Raw genomic sequence first — 14,171 nt, forward strand, 5'->3', positions numbered from 1 at the left:
CGCTATATTTCATCAATTCTTTTAAAAAAATCTCTATCTAACTTTTGAGGCACATTTTATATTCTTCAACCCATCACTATAAACATCTAAAATAAAATCGATCATTATTGAGAATGATAATTTTAATTATAATATTAATTACCAATATAATTCCTTATGATATGTATAATTTTTATTTATATATTTTTATTTATTTTTGTAATTTTTATTTTGTACATGAAAAAATTTACTCTTTTTTATATAAATATTACAATTTATATTACAAGTTAATAATTTTTAATATTACACATTAAATTATAACTTTTAAAGATTTAAATACTTTATTATTAAATTTTAACAAATTGACACATTATTTTGTAATAAACTGATATGGATAACCTGTTGACTTGCTATATATACTCAATCATAAATATTTACTAAATTCATTTACTAAATTATAATTTTTAGAAATTTAAATACATAATTATCAAATCTTAATAAATTTAAATACTATTTTTATAAAAATAAAAACTGATAGGGATTAAAAAGACTAGAACTTGGATTTTTTTTTCTTTTTCTTTTTTCAGAAACTGCATACTGGCTCAGTTGGCCCCTTAATCACAAGGTCCATTCAGGACTACCGTAGCCAAACCTCCTTCTCCACCTTTTCATTCTATTTCTTTTTTTAAACAGAAAATGATAATCTTGATTAATTAGATATATCATAAACTAGAGCTGAGCATGGATCTCGGTGATTCTCATCCGAACTGAATAACCGTACTAAAAAATATCAGAACCGAAAAAACTGAAAGTTTTTATAACCGAATTGAACCGATCCGAATTTTTTTACTATTACGGTATGGTATTGGTTCTTTAGTAAAAACCGTACCATAACCGATCCGTCTTGTACTGATCCGGACCAAACTGTAGAACCGAATTTTTTACATATATTTATTAATAATTATTTATATTATATAAATACTACATATTAAAAAAAATTATAATATTATAAAATACTTTACACTCTATAAAAAAATATCTTATATTTATCATTTATATAAGTCAAGCAATTGTTATCGAAATAAAAAAAATAATACATATTAAAAATAACTATAATATTATAATATACTTTATACTCTACAAAAATATAAGTTATATATATTAATATGTCATATAGTATACTGATACTAGTAATCTAGTATACATACTATAATACTAAATTTAAAATTTATTTACTATCTAGAAATTTTTGACAAGTTAATTAAAAAATTACTTAATTTAATAAAAAGTTATATAAATTAATAAAAATTATAAAAGATATTATTATATAAATATAATATTATTTATACTATATTTATTAATGAATTAATTTTTAATTATATAATATTTTTATTTTAAAAATAATAATATTAATTATACTAAAATTATTAATTTATATAAATATTAAAATTAATAAATAAATATTTTAAAAATAATTTTTATATTATTATACTAATAAAACTTAAAAAATTAAATATTTAGAAATAATTAAATTATTAACTTTTAAAATATTATAAATTAATATTAAAATATAAAAAAATATTAAATTATATTTATAAATTTAATTTTTTTTGAAAAGGATGATACAAAACTTGAAAAAAAATCAACAAAACATCTTTTAACAAAATTAGGGATTTTATCGTTCCTGCTGTTCCCGTCGCTGTTGCTGCCATTTCCATGTCGTTCCCATCGCCCATCGTTGCTGCTGTTGTTCCCTTTTGCTGCTGCCGTTCCCTTTTGTTTGCGTTGCTGTTGCTGCCGTTCCTGTCGCCGTAGCTGCAGTCACCTCCACCCTTGCTACCGTTGTTGTCAGCCGCTGATCCAGTCTTCTCAGCCGTTGCTTCTGTGTTCTCAGGTATTGTTGTTGTTCCCTTTTATTTGTAATGAAAGACTTTATTTCGATCTGATAGCAGACTAATGAAAACAAATAGTGACAACCAACAAAGAAAAAGGGTAGCAGCCCTGGAATTTGTCCCATAGTTTATGAAGATGCAGTCTACTTTCAGGACAATTTGGTTTAGTTTAATAAATTATTTTTGTTAAAATGAGGTAAGTGGAGCAATCTAAGTTATTTGAATGTATTTTATTTTTGTTTTTGGTTAGTAATTATATTTTCTCTAAATGTATTTGATTAAAGATGAGATTAAAGTTGTATTTTTTAAAATTTTTTAGAACTGAAAATAGCACCGAACCGAACTGTATTGAACCGTAAAATTGGTACAAGACGGTATTGGATCCTTTTATGTTTGGTACGGTACTGGTATCTTCAATTTTAAAATAACCGAGGTTTGATATGGTACTGGTGATTTATAAATAACCGAATTGGACCGATCCGTGCTTAGCCCTATCAGAAACCACAGCTTGAAACAGAAAAGCAGGGGGCTGAGGTTCCCAAATCAATGAATCTGTCATAGAACTTGAAGCCCTTGCTAGCAAATGAGCCACACGGTTGGGAGTTCTCCTTGCAAAACTAACAGAAATTTTAGGAAGATCATTAACCAGAACTGCAATCATCTATCAATAGACCAAAACTGGCATAGTCATCTTCTGAAGATTTGATCGCTGTATGACCACTTGCGCATCTTATTCGATCCAACTGTGGGCTTCACGTACGCTGACGGCTTCAGCAACCTTAGGTCCAACTAAACCTGAAAACCTTTTGACCTTAGCTCCCACCATCTTTCCCTCATAGCCCCGAATTATACACCCAATTCCATGTCTATTAGTATCTGCAAACAAGGTTAGTCGTTTGCTTGATCGCTACTTGAGTTGTGCCATTCTAAACAATTTCATTTCTATGTTTCCAAATTCCCCAACAAAATGAAACATCCTCACTACATTGCTCCCCGTAACTTGCATCTATAAAAAAACCAAAGCTAACCACTCCGTGACGTTCCTGACATCACTACGCATAAAACCCAGATTAGACGTCAGTGATTTTGCAAATTGACAATCAACCGGGGCATGTAACACGGACTCCTCCTGAATGCCAAAAACTGGACGAGAGGATCGACATCAACATGCCTAGTAATCAGCGCCCTTTTTTCTTTTTTCATAGGGAGGCACTCATTTACTGCTCACCGAACCAAATTTTATCTGTCTGTATATAAATTCCATCCATGCATTGCTGTGAAATCTTTCAATACAACCTGTGATCAACCGTAGTTGTAAACCAAGTTGTCAATGGCAATAACCCATCCCATCAGCCAGGGAATTTCCATTTGCCGTTGAACGGCAGGCAATTGAAAACGTAACAGCCCACAATCACAAGACTATTAGATGTCACACGGTACAATTCTCACCTCTCCCTCAGCATTATGCGAAAAAAAAAAAAAGAGGAGCCTTGTTTTGTTATTTAGTTGATAATAATAGCATCAAAAACCCGACGGACAGAAATTGAAGTAATAACTCCAACAACTAATGTTTTAATAAGTATTACAGATAAGGCAAAACCCAGAAACTGAGCATCTAAAATTACAAAATCAAGAGGCAATCTTGAGGTGGGTTGAAGCAGAATTTGCTTGAGCATAGACAGGGTGAAGCTCATATCCATCCTTAGGCTCAACATGAACCCATTTACGTCCACTGAGCTTATGAGTCTCAAACTTGACATTCCCTTCTTTCAGGGCATAAAGTGTGTGATCCTTTCCCATTCCAACATAGTTTCCAGGGTGAAAACGAGTGCCCCTTTGCCTAACTATAATATTTCCAGGTATCACCCTCTGTCAAACAACCAAAATCATGGTCTATAGTAAGACGAGCAAAGAACCTTTACAGGAAAAAACAAGAAAGAGACTTTACCTCACCACCAAATTTCTTGACCCCAAGATTCTTAGGTTTCGAGTCTCGTCCATTCTTGGTGGATCCTGCCGTTCTCTTAGTAGCCCATCGCCTAAACATCAAGCTTAATCCACCAGCAGAGCCATCTAAGAGAATCAAAACAATTAGACAAACACTCATTTTCAGGAAATATCAAACTTAGCAAAAAAAAAAAAAAAGTTTTACAAGATAATTTGAGAATTAATTACCTGCAGTACTAGTAATGGTTTCATAAACTGGAATATTTGAGACGAGCTCTTTTACGTTCAAACGTTTGCACAAGACTGTTCTAAAGTTCATCATGTCGAGCTGCTAAAGTTCCCCCGATCTGAAAAGAAAAAGAGGTTAAACGCATATAATCGAAGAAATTGTGATACCTAGCTAAGTAAAACCAAAAACGATAATAGAAAAGAAAATTGAACAACACAGCACCTAAAATCCCCAGAAATTCAATTCTTATGATCTTGTACTTTTTCCTCGCCGTGTGTCTCCCTTCTAGGGTTTTGCTTGACGGGGCTGGGGAGCCAGAGAAGAGGGAAAGGAAATAATTGATCTTCTACGCACCGTTTTATTATTTCTTCTAAACGAGCCGTTTCAATTGCAAGCCGAAGGAAGCTTGTAACGTACTAGGCACGTCCTTCAGAGAAATTTAGTATTTACAGTATTCCGACTCTTGCAATTTCTTTTTTAACTTCCCAAATTATCCCTACATATTTTATTGTTATTTCTTTAGCTCCCCCATTTCTTATTAGATTTTCTTATTTTAATCCTTCTTAACTTTTTAAAACACTCCTCTATCGAACTTCTAGTTGGGCCCTTGCTCATATGTCAGATTAGAATAATGAGCCGATTATAAATTAACATATGAGAAGTTATAAAATTAAAGTAATTGTAATTGAAAATTTACTTGTTTCTTCTTCTTTTTCTTATAAAATAAGAACAATCACGTACCAGCTTTAATAATATTAATGACCTATAATTCCAATTCAACTCTCCAATTTCTGGTTTATTAGAATTAAATTTGATTTCAAATCTTTTCTAACATCCATAATATTAAAAAAAAATGATCAATTATCCTTTCAAACGGTCTCTTGATCCTTACCGCCCAAACCGATAATCTGGTTATAAACAACCCATGTGAACCCAAAGGAAAAAAGGAAACTAATTTGCCAATTCCAACATCAGAAAATCTAATGGCATTGAGCGTATTTTACTGAAACAGATTTTGAAGATTGTTCTAATTACAGGAACAGCAAGCAAACTTGAAGTAAAACAAAATTAAGGGAAAAAATACAGCCTTTCTTTGAAAGCAATATTGCAAATATTGTTTACCCTTCCCACAACCAAAAAATCTATAAAGCTCCCTCAAAAAAGCAAGCCACCAACCAAACAATTCTCAGTCACACAGGCAGAACATGGAACTCATGAGGCATGTAATCTTCGCTAGGTCTGTAGTATTTGTCTGGAGAATACAGGCTTAGATTCGATACTTGGCTTGTATAAAGACAAGCAAATCTCTCCACCTGCACATAAGATGGAAGATCACACATTACTAGCAAACTAGTAATTTTAGGAACGAACACTTCTATAAGATTCTGTTCAAGCTACTCTAATTAATGAAATTAAACTTTCCAATTACCTGATGTGCAAACCGAGAGTTCTGATAGCCAGTTTTCATTAGTTGTCCCCACACCTTGTGAAACTGTAATTATATTAACCAACAAAAGAAGCCATTAACTATAATGCCTATTAGCAGAAAGTTTAGAAACATATGGGCATAAAAGAGTTGCTTCACCTCTTGGTGACATGCTCGTTGAGCCTCTTGGTGACTAATTCTTACTTGATCCCGTTTTGACTGTTAATAAAAAAAAAAACGAAGAACTAACTACGAGAACTTTGTATTGCTGAAAATTTTCAGACCGCAACACTGGGTAACATTTACCTACCTCCAATTCATTTAGTTCAGTAGATATCTTCTGCTTCTGATCAACATTATGATCTTCAAATCTGGTCAGACCACTTCATAGTGTTAGAAGTACATTATAACTACTCAGTTTCATGGTCTCAAAGGCTACTCGTGTAGGGAGTCCTGATACCATCCTTTTATGGTAAGCAAGTGTTCTCACAATACTGACGCCCAAGAAAAAAATTTAATTGAATGCTATATATAAGAAGTTACAATATCAGACATCTTTTCATCTCATGAACGATAGACACCTTAAACGTCATAATTGCATTTGCAGGATATCAAATTCGAGAATATGCAACAAGGCCCCAACAAAGGGAACAAAAATGGTTGCCACATCAAATATGTCATGTTACATAAGTTAAAACAGATCCTATCCACTACAAGCAGTCAAAAACATAATACAGCAAAGCAATTTCCATCCTCCATAGAAGAAGGTTTGGGAAGAATTATTCATGCGAAATCCCCATACTACAGAAGGTACAGATAATTTGGGGTGGTGGGTGAGGGAAGGACTGGCAATTGACTTTTGCATCAATGACAAAACTTTGTAAGATAACAGAGAATTCTACAGTATACTTACTTAAGAGACCACTTTAGATGATGCATCAGGTCTTCAATTTCATCCCTCTCATCCCTCATCAATCTAAGTTGCTGGAAAAATATATCAGAAATACATGTTATGGAGAACGCCAACTATTGACCAGGATGAACAATTTAATGGACTACGAGAAGTAATCTTCGACTTCAGCTCCAGAACAATTTTTAGTCAGCAATACCTCATATAGGACAAAAATGTTCAAGTAAAAGCACCCTTGCATAAGCTACAGCACCACCTAGATAACTCAGAATGTAAAACAAATTGACAGCCAACTAGTACCTTCCGTGTGTCCCTTAATTTGAAAAGCAGTTCAACCTCTCTCTCAAGCTCTGGTACAACAAGCATTGTCCTCCAACCTGATTACAAATTGTCATAATACAAACTTCAACATTTTGAATTCTAGCTTAGAAAGCAAACTCAGAGTGCATATTACAATCTCAATACAACAGAGATATGAATCTTAATTATGCAAGATGGTTCAGTTTATGGACGTAGTCCGCAGCAGAAATCTGCTAGTAATTTCACACATAGTCCATGTGGACCATATCATAGGTCCTTGGCTAGTTGTAAGTTGCATTGCCAATTCAAGGAGAACTTGAAAGAGAAGAAAGAATGTCAAACACCATGTCAAATAGAAACCATAAATTATAAGATAAGAATGTCATACCGAGAACCTTTTTGCTGCGTAAAATATCTCCATATATATGATCCCCCACATAAAGAACCTATTCAAATTAAAACTCTTTGATTAAAATTCCATACATGCAAATGTGAACATATCAAAACAAAACAATTCCAGAATTTGGTATCACATATTGATATTCCCATTTCCTTCAAAAAAGAAAAAAGCCTTCAATTCAAAAAAATGGTTTAACTAAAATAAATTTGAAAGGTGCCCAATTATTTAAAAAATAAATAATGAAGTGACTATACAGATACCTAGAAACTGATAACCTAAAATCCTTCCCCTGATTTTTCCACAAATCTTCACAAATAAATTTGTGATACATCACATTGTTACACATTTCACGAATTTTATGCCCACAGAATAAAATTAGAGAAAAAAAACACTTGAGTTTAAAGAATCACCTGTGAACTTGACCCAATTGAGAGCAGTTTATGAAGATGAGCAACAGTTCCTCCCTGAAAAAGCAGAATTGAAAGCACAACTAGCTGTCTTAAAATAACTTTTCCACATGACTAACAAGTTAATCATAGCTAAGTGAATATTCTTCATAGACAAATGCTAAAGTGCATTCTGTTAAGCATGAAATTTCTCAAATTACCTGGAAAACTCGGCAAGGTGAATTTGATCCATTTGATTTATTCAATACAATACTTGGCGAGGTGTTTCCCACCTTTCCAATAAATGAACAAGGAATTAGTTAAACCACAAAACCATCAATACATGAGTAGGGAGTATGTCCAACCTGAGGCATTGGAGTGCCATTATCGGTATTGAGTAACATCCCAGACTCAGGTTCAACCTCAAAGAGATTAGCACGGCTGTCTTCATGGAAGAAGCCTGGTTTTGCACTGCACACATAACAGCATAGTATTTCAAACTCAGAAGTCAATGAATTATACAAACCCATGTCAGTATGATGAAATTCTCGAGATTTCAATAAAACAAATGGCATGTATACAGACGGCCTTCTTGCTTTAGCATGTGGTCCTGGAATGTACATGTACTCTGTTGGTTCTTCATTGATTAAGTGGTTTACTTGGCATAATTATGCTGTTACTGACATCGATAAGAATATCTACAACTGCTTCAGTATCCCTTAACATGACATGTAGTTTCTAAAAATATTGTTCATCAAATCTATAATACACACTACAAATGTCATTTATAAATACACCTCTTTCAACTTTATATTAAATATGACACCTTTTAGTAATGATAGAACTTTTGGAAAAAGTATCGAAAAGGTATATTCTTTAATATGATACCTTTTATTGATAAAAAGCAACAAACCCTAGAGAACTGACAGTGAATGGTGTAGTATTAAAGAAAAACTAGAGATAACTGCAAATTGAATTAAACTTTTTAAAAGTCAGTGATCTTTGAAAATACAACCACCAATATATATATTTAAGCTCAGGTAAATGTATAAAGAAAATTTTACCTGCCAGTGATGACAACATCAAAGTGCTTGAGCCAATCAAAATGGCAAGTTCTGCCGCCTTCCAAGACATGAGGTTCACAGAGAAAATTCATCACAACATTTGTATAGTCCCATAAACTGCAAAAGACAATTTTTGATATGTTATAATTTGAGACAGTCAGTTGAAATAAAAGAAGCTAGAGAAAATTACTAGGATTCTAAACTTAGCCTTCTGCAACATTCATTAGAACATTATCACATTATTTATTAATTTTTGATAAATAACAATTCAGAAAATGGAGAAAGAAGAGGAAAAAAAACAAAATACCTATTTGTCACCAAGAATATTATACGACCTGAATCTCTGAGCATTTTGAGCATAGGAACTATAGATGTATCCTCATTAATATACCTGACAAAATAATATCATTGATAAATTTATGCAATAGACTCGAGTATTTATAGCGGACTATGAGTATTTATAGCGGACTATGCCACTTTCCATTAATGAAGCAGAACCTTCCATATTAACATGGCATGAACTGAAGCACCTTCAATCATCACATCTAACCTACAGAGTAAATATTACCTTTTCGGATCCTCTGCAACCATTTTCTTTAATGTCCCATCACGATGGCACAAATCAACTGCAGCTCGAACATCTTTATACATACGAGCATAACTGAAGAGTTGGTCATTAGAAAAGTAAATCACAAACAGTTGCATCAAATCTATAAGTTAATAGAAACTATAAAGCAAAAAAGGGACCATCAGTTTTTTCGTTAACAGTCATATCAGAACAATTATATGTGACAGGAATTCTTGGTGACATTAGCAAACATTAATCAAACAACACGCATTCATAAACATTAATTATGAAATTTGATCATATAAAATCGGTTAGTTATTTCTAAAGCAGAAATTAATTTCAATCTTCTAAATGAGTTTTCCACTGGAAGTACGAGCACCATTTCATGACACAGTGAATTGCATGAAACTACAAGATTTTTAACAGAACTGTGCTGTTATAATTAATTTTGTCATGGAAAAAGGAAGTATTAAAATTCTTACCCAATACCCTCTGGAATCTTTGCCGGATTATTGTCCTTGAAGGTCACAAGTTGGGCAAACAGGTATGCCTCAGCTAATGAAAACAGAGTATCAATAAGTGCATAGTCCGGCTCATCAAAAGAATCTCGTATCAGAGTGTTTCCATAAGTATGGACTTTTTCTTCCTTAGACATCTCTCTAAATCCATGATAGGCCACTTTCACATATTTATGGCGATCCATCTGTGTACGTAGAATTACCAACACAAGCAGTTCTTATAAGGAACAGCTCTGATAAAAAATTGAACATGACTAACAAATAGCTAGTGGATAAAATTTACTATGACTAACCTTCAAGATATTGCCTCTCTTTTTATCAAGAACCAAACCTCTGACCATATACTTCCAGTCAAAAGACCATTCTAACAGCTGCAAAAAAACATCCACTTTAACCATCATACTATTAAATTAACACAGAAAAAATAATGCTAACTCAAACAAACCTCTTCAGGATAACCTAGATCATGTACCAACTTTTTGATTGTGCCTCCATATGCAAGGGACTCGAAGGTTTCAGGTTTATATTGTGCTAAAGTGTAATCCATATCAAAACCAACAGCTAAAATGTTCTTCATATTTAGTGACCTGTTGCAGAAAATCTGCTTTCCAATTTTAATATCACACCCTCCTTCAGGAGATGACCATATGCATGGTTCTTGAACACCATCAGCACCGCCCATTGGCTGGAATTGGGATGTCTTTTGAATCTTGTCCATTGTGTAGCTAGCGTGCAACTGAGTAACTCCTGAAAGATTTTATAAATGGCACACAAGAATTAACTTCTGTTGCTGACACAGACTAAGATTCAAATTGATTTCCAACACATTTGATTTCCATAACCCCCATGATTTTATAATAACACACATCTCATAAAAGACCAAGAAAACACAAGATTTGAGCAATTTAAAAAGATAAAATAAATCACAATTACACATTTAATTGACATAAATCCACCAAGGAGACTATTTCATTTCCACCAAGTGCACACACTCAAATCCATCAAGAAACAAACATTTAAAGCGAACTAGTTTAGGTTTACAAAGTGCATTAAATAGGAGAATTTCTCATTAAATAAGTTTATTCGGTCCATATAAACATCATATTATGTCAACACAGTCCAAAATAGTTTTACTCGTTCCACAAAAGCATCATGCATGACATGAAGTGATATAAAGAAACTTTGTTTAGGTGCTCTTTAATCATGTTGACCAATCTACATGATCCAAAACTATACGCGAAACTGATGCAATGCCTGACAAAACGGCGTCGCGCTAGTCAATAATTTCTCTCCAAGTTAATTGAACCCATCCAGGAACAATTAAGCGTTTCCTCGGTCAAAAGAGTAAAGAAAAGATAGCACTTCTTGAAGAAAAGAAAACAATTCTTGACAAGCTTACCTGCAAATGTCAATCAAAAGAGAATGAAAGTGCACCACGTTAAGTTGCGAGTCTAAGAATCTTCCAAGAAATGCTCCAAGAAACACCTAAAAATTCAATTCCTCCATTAAAAAAAAGTCTCCTTAACTCCCAATACCAAGCCTAAAAGATCTAATTCCAAATAACACCCCAAAAATTCACCCAGAAAAAAAAAAAAAAAAAAAACCGAAAACTAAGAAAAGAAAATCAACATACTTGAGTAACTAAACAAAAATGCATGTAGTGAATAGTTCAGAAAATAGAAGAAGAAAAGAGAGGAAAAAAACTAACCTCCGGTAGCAAGGGAGAAAGAGCGATTCGGTTTACCCAGAAATCGCGAACTAAGAAGCGAAATGCGAGAGGAGGAAGAGAAGAAAGGAGGGGAAAAGGCAGGAGAATTATAAAAAAGAGAAAGACAGAAAGAAACGGAAACAGGGCTCTTGGGAATTCGCATTATGGAGTTATATAGACATCTCGGGATTGTGAATTGATGACGAGAAGAAGAATCAGATACCTGAAGAATAAATGTGCGATTACAAGTAGGCAATGAAGTTGTGTATGGAAAACGAGACATCTAATGGTCTAATAATAATAATAATTCAGAATTGGAAATAAAGCATTATTCCATTCCAGAATTGGATAATCCATAACTGGGAAAAACCGATTTTAATTCCTAGTGCGGTTCTTTTCCATCGGCTAATAGGCAAAGAGGAAATGGTTTCTGTTTTTGTTTTTCTTACTGTTGTCGTTTTTGGATCAGTTGCTTGCGCTTGCGCGCGCTAGAGGAGAGAGAGGGGAGGAAAGACACGAATATGAAGCGTTGTTTGTTGAGGTGGAGAGAGAGAGGAGAAGGGAGGGAGGTGTGTTATTGAAGGTTTTGGATGGATCAAAGAGGTTGGCTGTTGCCACGTGGATGTTTAATGTGGAAGGTTGCAGTGGTGTGGTGGTGAACGCCCTGCTGGTGCTGCTACCGTCTGGTAGTACAATTTGCGGTTGGGGACGGATGGATGGCGGTGTTGCGCAAATGCGGACGGTGTTGCCCTTTTTTATTTATTTATTTATTTTATTTCAAAACAAATCGCAAAGTTTATAGTCGTCGGATTTTCTTTTCATCCGGTGAAGTTTGAAGCAGTAATATTAAATTAAGACGTCAGTTAAAGAAAAAGTAAATATTATTTAATTTTATCTGGAATAGGATGCTTCAACATTTTTATCCCTGGATTACAAAAAAGCTCATTCCAACAAGTAAGCTTTTCTTCAAAGTTAATTTTAGAAACCATGTGTATTTTATTTAATTAAGTATCTGAATTCTAATTGTGTCGTATTAAGTGAATGTGATTTTGTATTATGGGTCTCATATTTTCATTTTTACACTTTACTAGTGTTAAAAGTTTAGAGTTCGGAAAAATTTATTTTCAAGGCCTCGAGTTTGTTATCATAAAGAAATATGCATATTATGAATAAAAATCAAGAAAATAGATTATTTAGGATTTTATATAGTTTTTGTTTTTTTAATTTATAAACTTTTTTAATGCAAATGATATTTGTTATCCGTGGGCTTATTTCTATTAAACATAACTTACGTGAATAAAGCAATTAAAAGAAGAAACTCTATGAGAGTGGATTGTGACAATTGCGTCGCTATGAAATGAATGATGGGAATCATGCGCGTATAAATGGGAATAATACGCACAAGTGAACTGGTTGTATTTTTGACTTTTGGGGAAAAATAGGACACATTGTAGAGATGCGTCATTTTCCAACATGTGTGATTCTCGAGCCATTCTTCTCCACTTATTACTTTATCACCACACACAACACTCCATTCACAGTCGAAACCAAAATAATTATACGCATTCGTACATTCTTTTTAATAAAATAATGTAATTTTCCACAAATTTCACATTTCGATGCCTACAAATAAAAACTTTTTAATTATTAATACACATCTTGATTGTAGATAAAATATCAAATTTAGTATTATTATTGTAATAAAAAAAATCATAAAAGAAAATGGGAGCAGTAATGACTATTTGTACTAATTAAGACATATCCTTATACCCATTATATAACTAAGATCGATGTCTAAAATATACTATCAGGGTTTCAAAATTTTAAATTTTTAATATTGAATCTTTAAAATGTATTGTCGTTTTATAAATCCCTGAACAAATTTTTAAAAAACAAGCATGAGATATTCTATATCATAAATACAAATTTACATTTTTTTTCTTATAAAACTCTTGTGAGAAAAATAATTGACGTAGCTTGGTGATCTACTTAAAACTGTTAAAGATTGTAAAATTTTATAAACAGAATTTTTAAATTAAAGATCCTTTTTCCTTAATTGGCCAACGCACTAACAATTTAGCATCTGATCATCAAGAAACCCAACACCCGAATCAGCATTCTATGGTGCATGAGAAATAAGTGGGACAGCAGGAGTTAGAAAAAGCCTGAATTTGTAGGGATGCTGCGTCATCACTCAATAGATTTCAATAAAATATTAATAAATTTAATTAAATCTATATATGTAAATATTAAAATATATATGATATTCGGAAGGAAATCAGATGCTCGTTAAACGTGAAAGTTGGAGATTTAACAGAAGAATAAACGTGATGGGAAATTAGGATAAGTTTATAAAAATAAATAAATATTTTTTTTCTGGGAAGTGGATGAAAGAATCCCTTGGGAGAATATTATCGTGACCTCAGATTCAGGAATCCAATTGTAATTTCATAATAAGATGTAGAATATCATTAACTAACCAGTAATCTTATCCCAAATACAGTTTTTTTTTAGTATATTATCAATAAGAATCTCCTCAGTCTGTCAGCCACTTATACATTGGATTAGATTATGAGAAACTTTACCCTAACTCCATAATTATCACAATATTATATTATAATTTTAGAAAAACTATTACTCACCGCTGTTAGAACAAGTTCTATATGGTACCACCCATATCATGAAATAATATCAGTTCGAGAGTGAAGGTGAAATTCAAATTTTACTCTACTGCTAAATAACATAAGATTGTAAAGAAATTATATTTGTAAAATTTTAAGTTAAAGAAGTAAAAGAATTGATTTATGGTGTAATTATTTTGTATTAACTGAGCGTAGTTGTATA

At 32.7% G+C, this 14,171-nt stretch overlaps 2 protein-coding genes across 4 annotated transcripts; both read right to left on the bottom strand.

Annotated features, from left to right (window-relative positions):
- Positions 1 to 3,406: 3,406 nt before the first annotated feature.
- Positions 3,407 to 4,464, bottom strand: LOC8288930 (50S ribosomal protein L27). The gene is made up of 4 exons (XM_002510342.4): positions 4,270 to 4,464; positions 4,047 to 4,165; positions 3,820 to 3,944; positions 3,407 to 3,740 (listed from the first exon to the last, which is right to left on the bottom strand). The coding sequence occupies exons 2-4, from the start codon at positions 4,138 to 4,140 to the stop codon at positions 3,501 to 3,503; spliced, it is 459 nt and encodes a 152-aa protein (XP_002510388.1). The 5' UTR covers positions 4,141 to 4,165; positions 4,270 to 4,464; the 3' UTR covers positions 3,407 to 3,500.
- A 554-nt stretch (positions 4,465 to 5,018) lies between these two features.
- LOC8288929 (5'-nucleotidase domain-containing protein 4) lies at positions 5,019 to 12,093 on the bottom strand. 3 transcript variants are annotated; one of them, XM_015721230.2, is made up of 18 exons: positions 11,328 to 11,474; positions 11,019 to 11,104; positions 10,065 to 10,366; positions 9,913 to 9,990; positions 9,584 to 9,804; positions 9,102 to 9,194; positions 8,841 to 8,924; positions 8,534 to 8,650; positions 7,835 to 7,940; positions 7,691 to 7,762; positions 7,494 to 7,547; positions 7,072 to 7,129; positions 6,684 to 6,760; positions 6,387 to 6,457; positions 5,784 to 5,844; positions 5,633 to 5,692; positions 5,477 to 5,539; positions 5,019 to 5,360 (listed from the first exon to the last, which is right to left on the bottom strand). In XM_015721230.2, the coding sequence occupies exons 3-18, from the start codon at positions 10,335 to 10,337 to the stop codon at positions 5,238 to 5,240; spliced, it is 1,611 nt and encodes a 536-aa protein (XP_015576716.1). In that variant the 5' UTR covers positions 10,338 to 10,366; positions 11,019 to 11,104; positions 11,328 to 11,474; the 3' UTR covers positions 5,019 to 5,237. The 3 variants fall into 3 exon arrangements, with proteins under 3 accessions (XP_015576716.1, XP_002510387.2, XP_048226810.1); XM_002510341.4 differs by lacking the exon at positions 11,019 to 11,104 and having other exon boundaries at positions 11,328 to 12,093; XM_048370853.1 differs by lacking the exons at positions 11,019 to 11,104; positions 11,328 to 11,474 and adding an exon at positions 10,553 to 10,663.
- Between the last annotated feature and the right edge of the window lie 2,078 nt (positions 12,094 to 14,171).

Source organism: Ricinus communis, chromosome 2, assembly GCF_019578655.1.
Source record: "Ricinus communis isolate WT05 ecotype wild-type chromosome 2, ASM1957865v1, whole genome shotgun sequence".
Classification (NCBI taxonomy): Eukaryota; Viridiplantae; Streptophyta; class Magnoliopsida; order Malpighiales; family Euphorbiaceae; genus Ricinus; species Ricinus communis.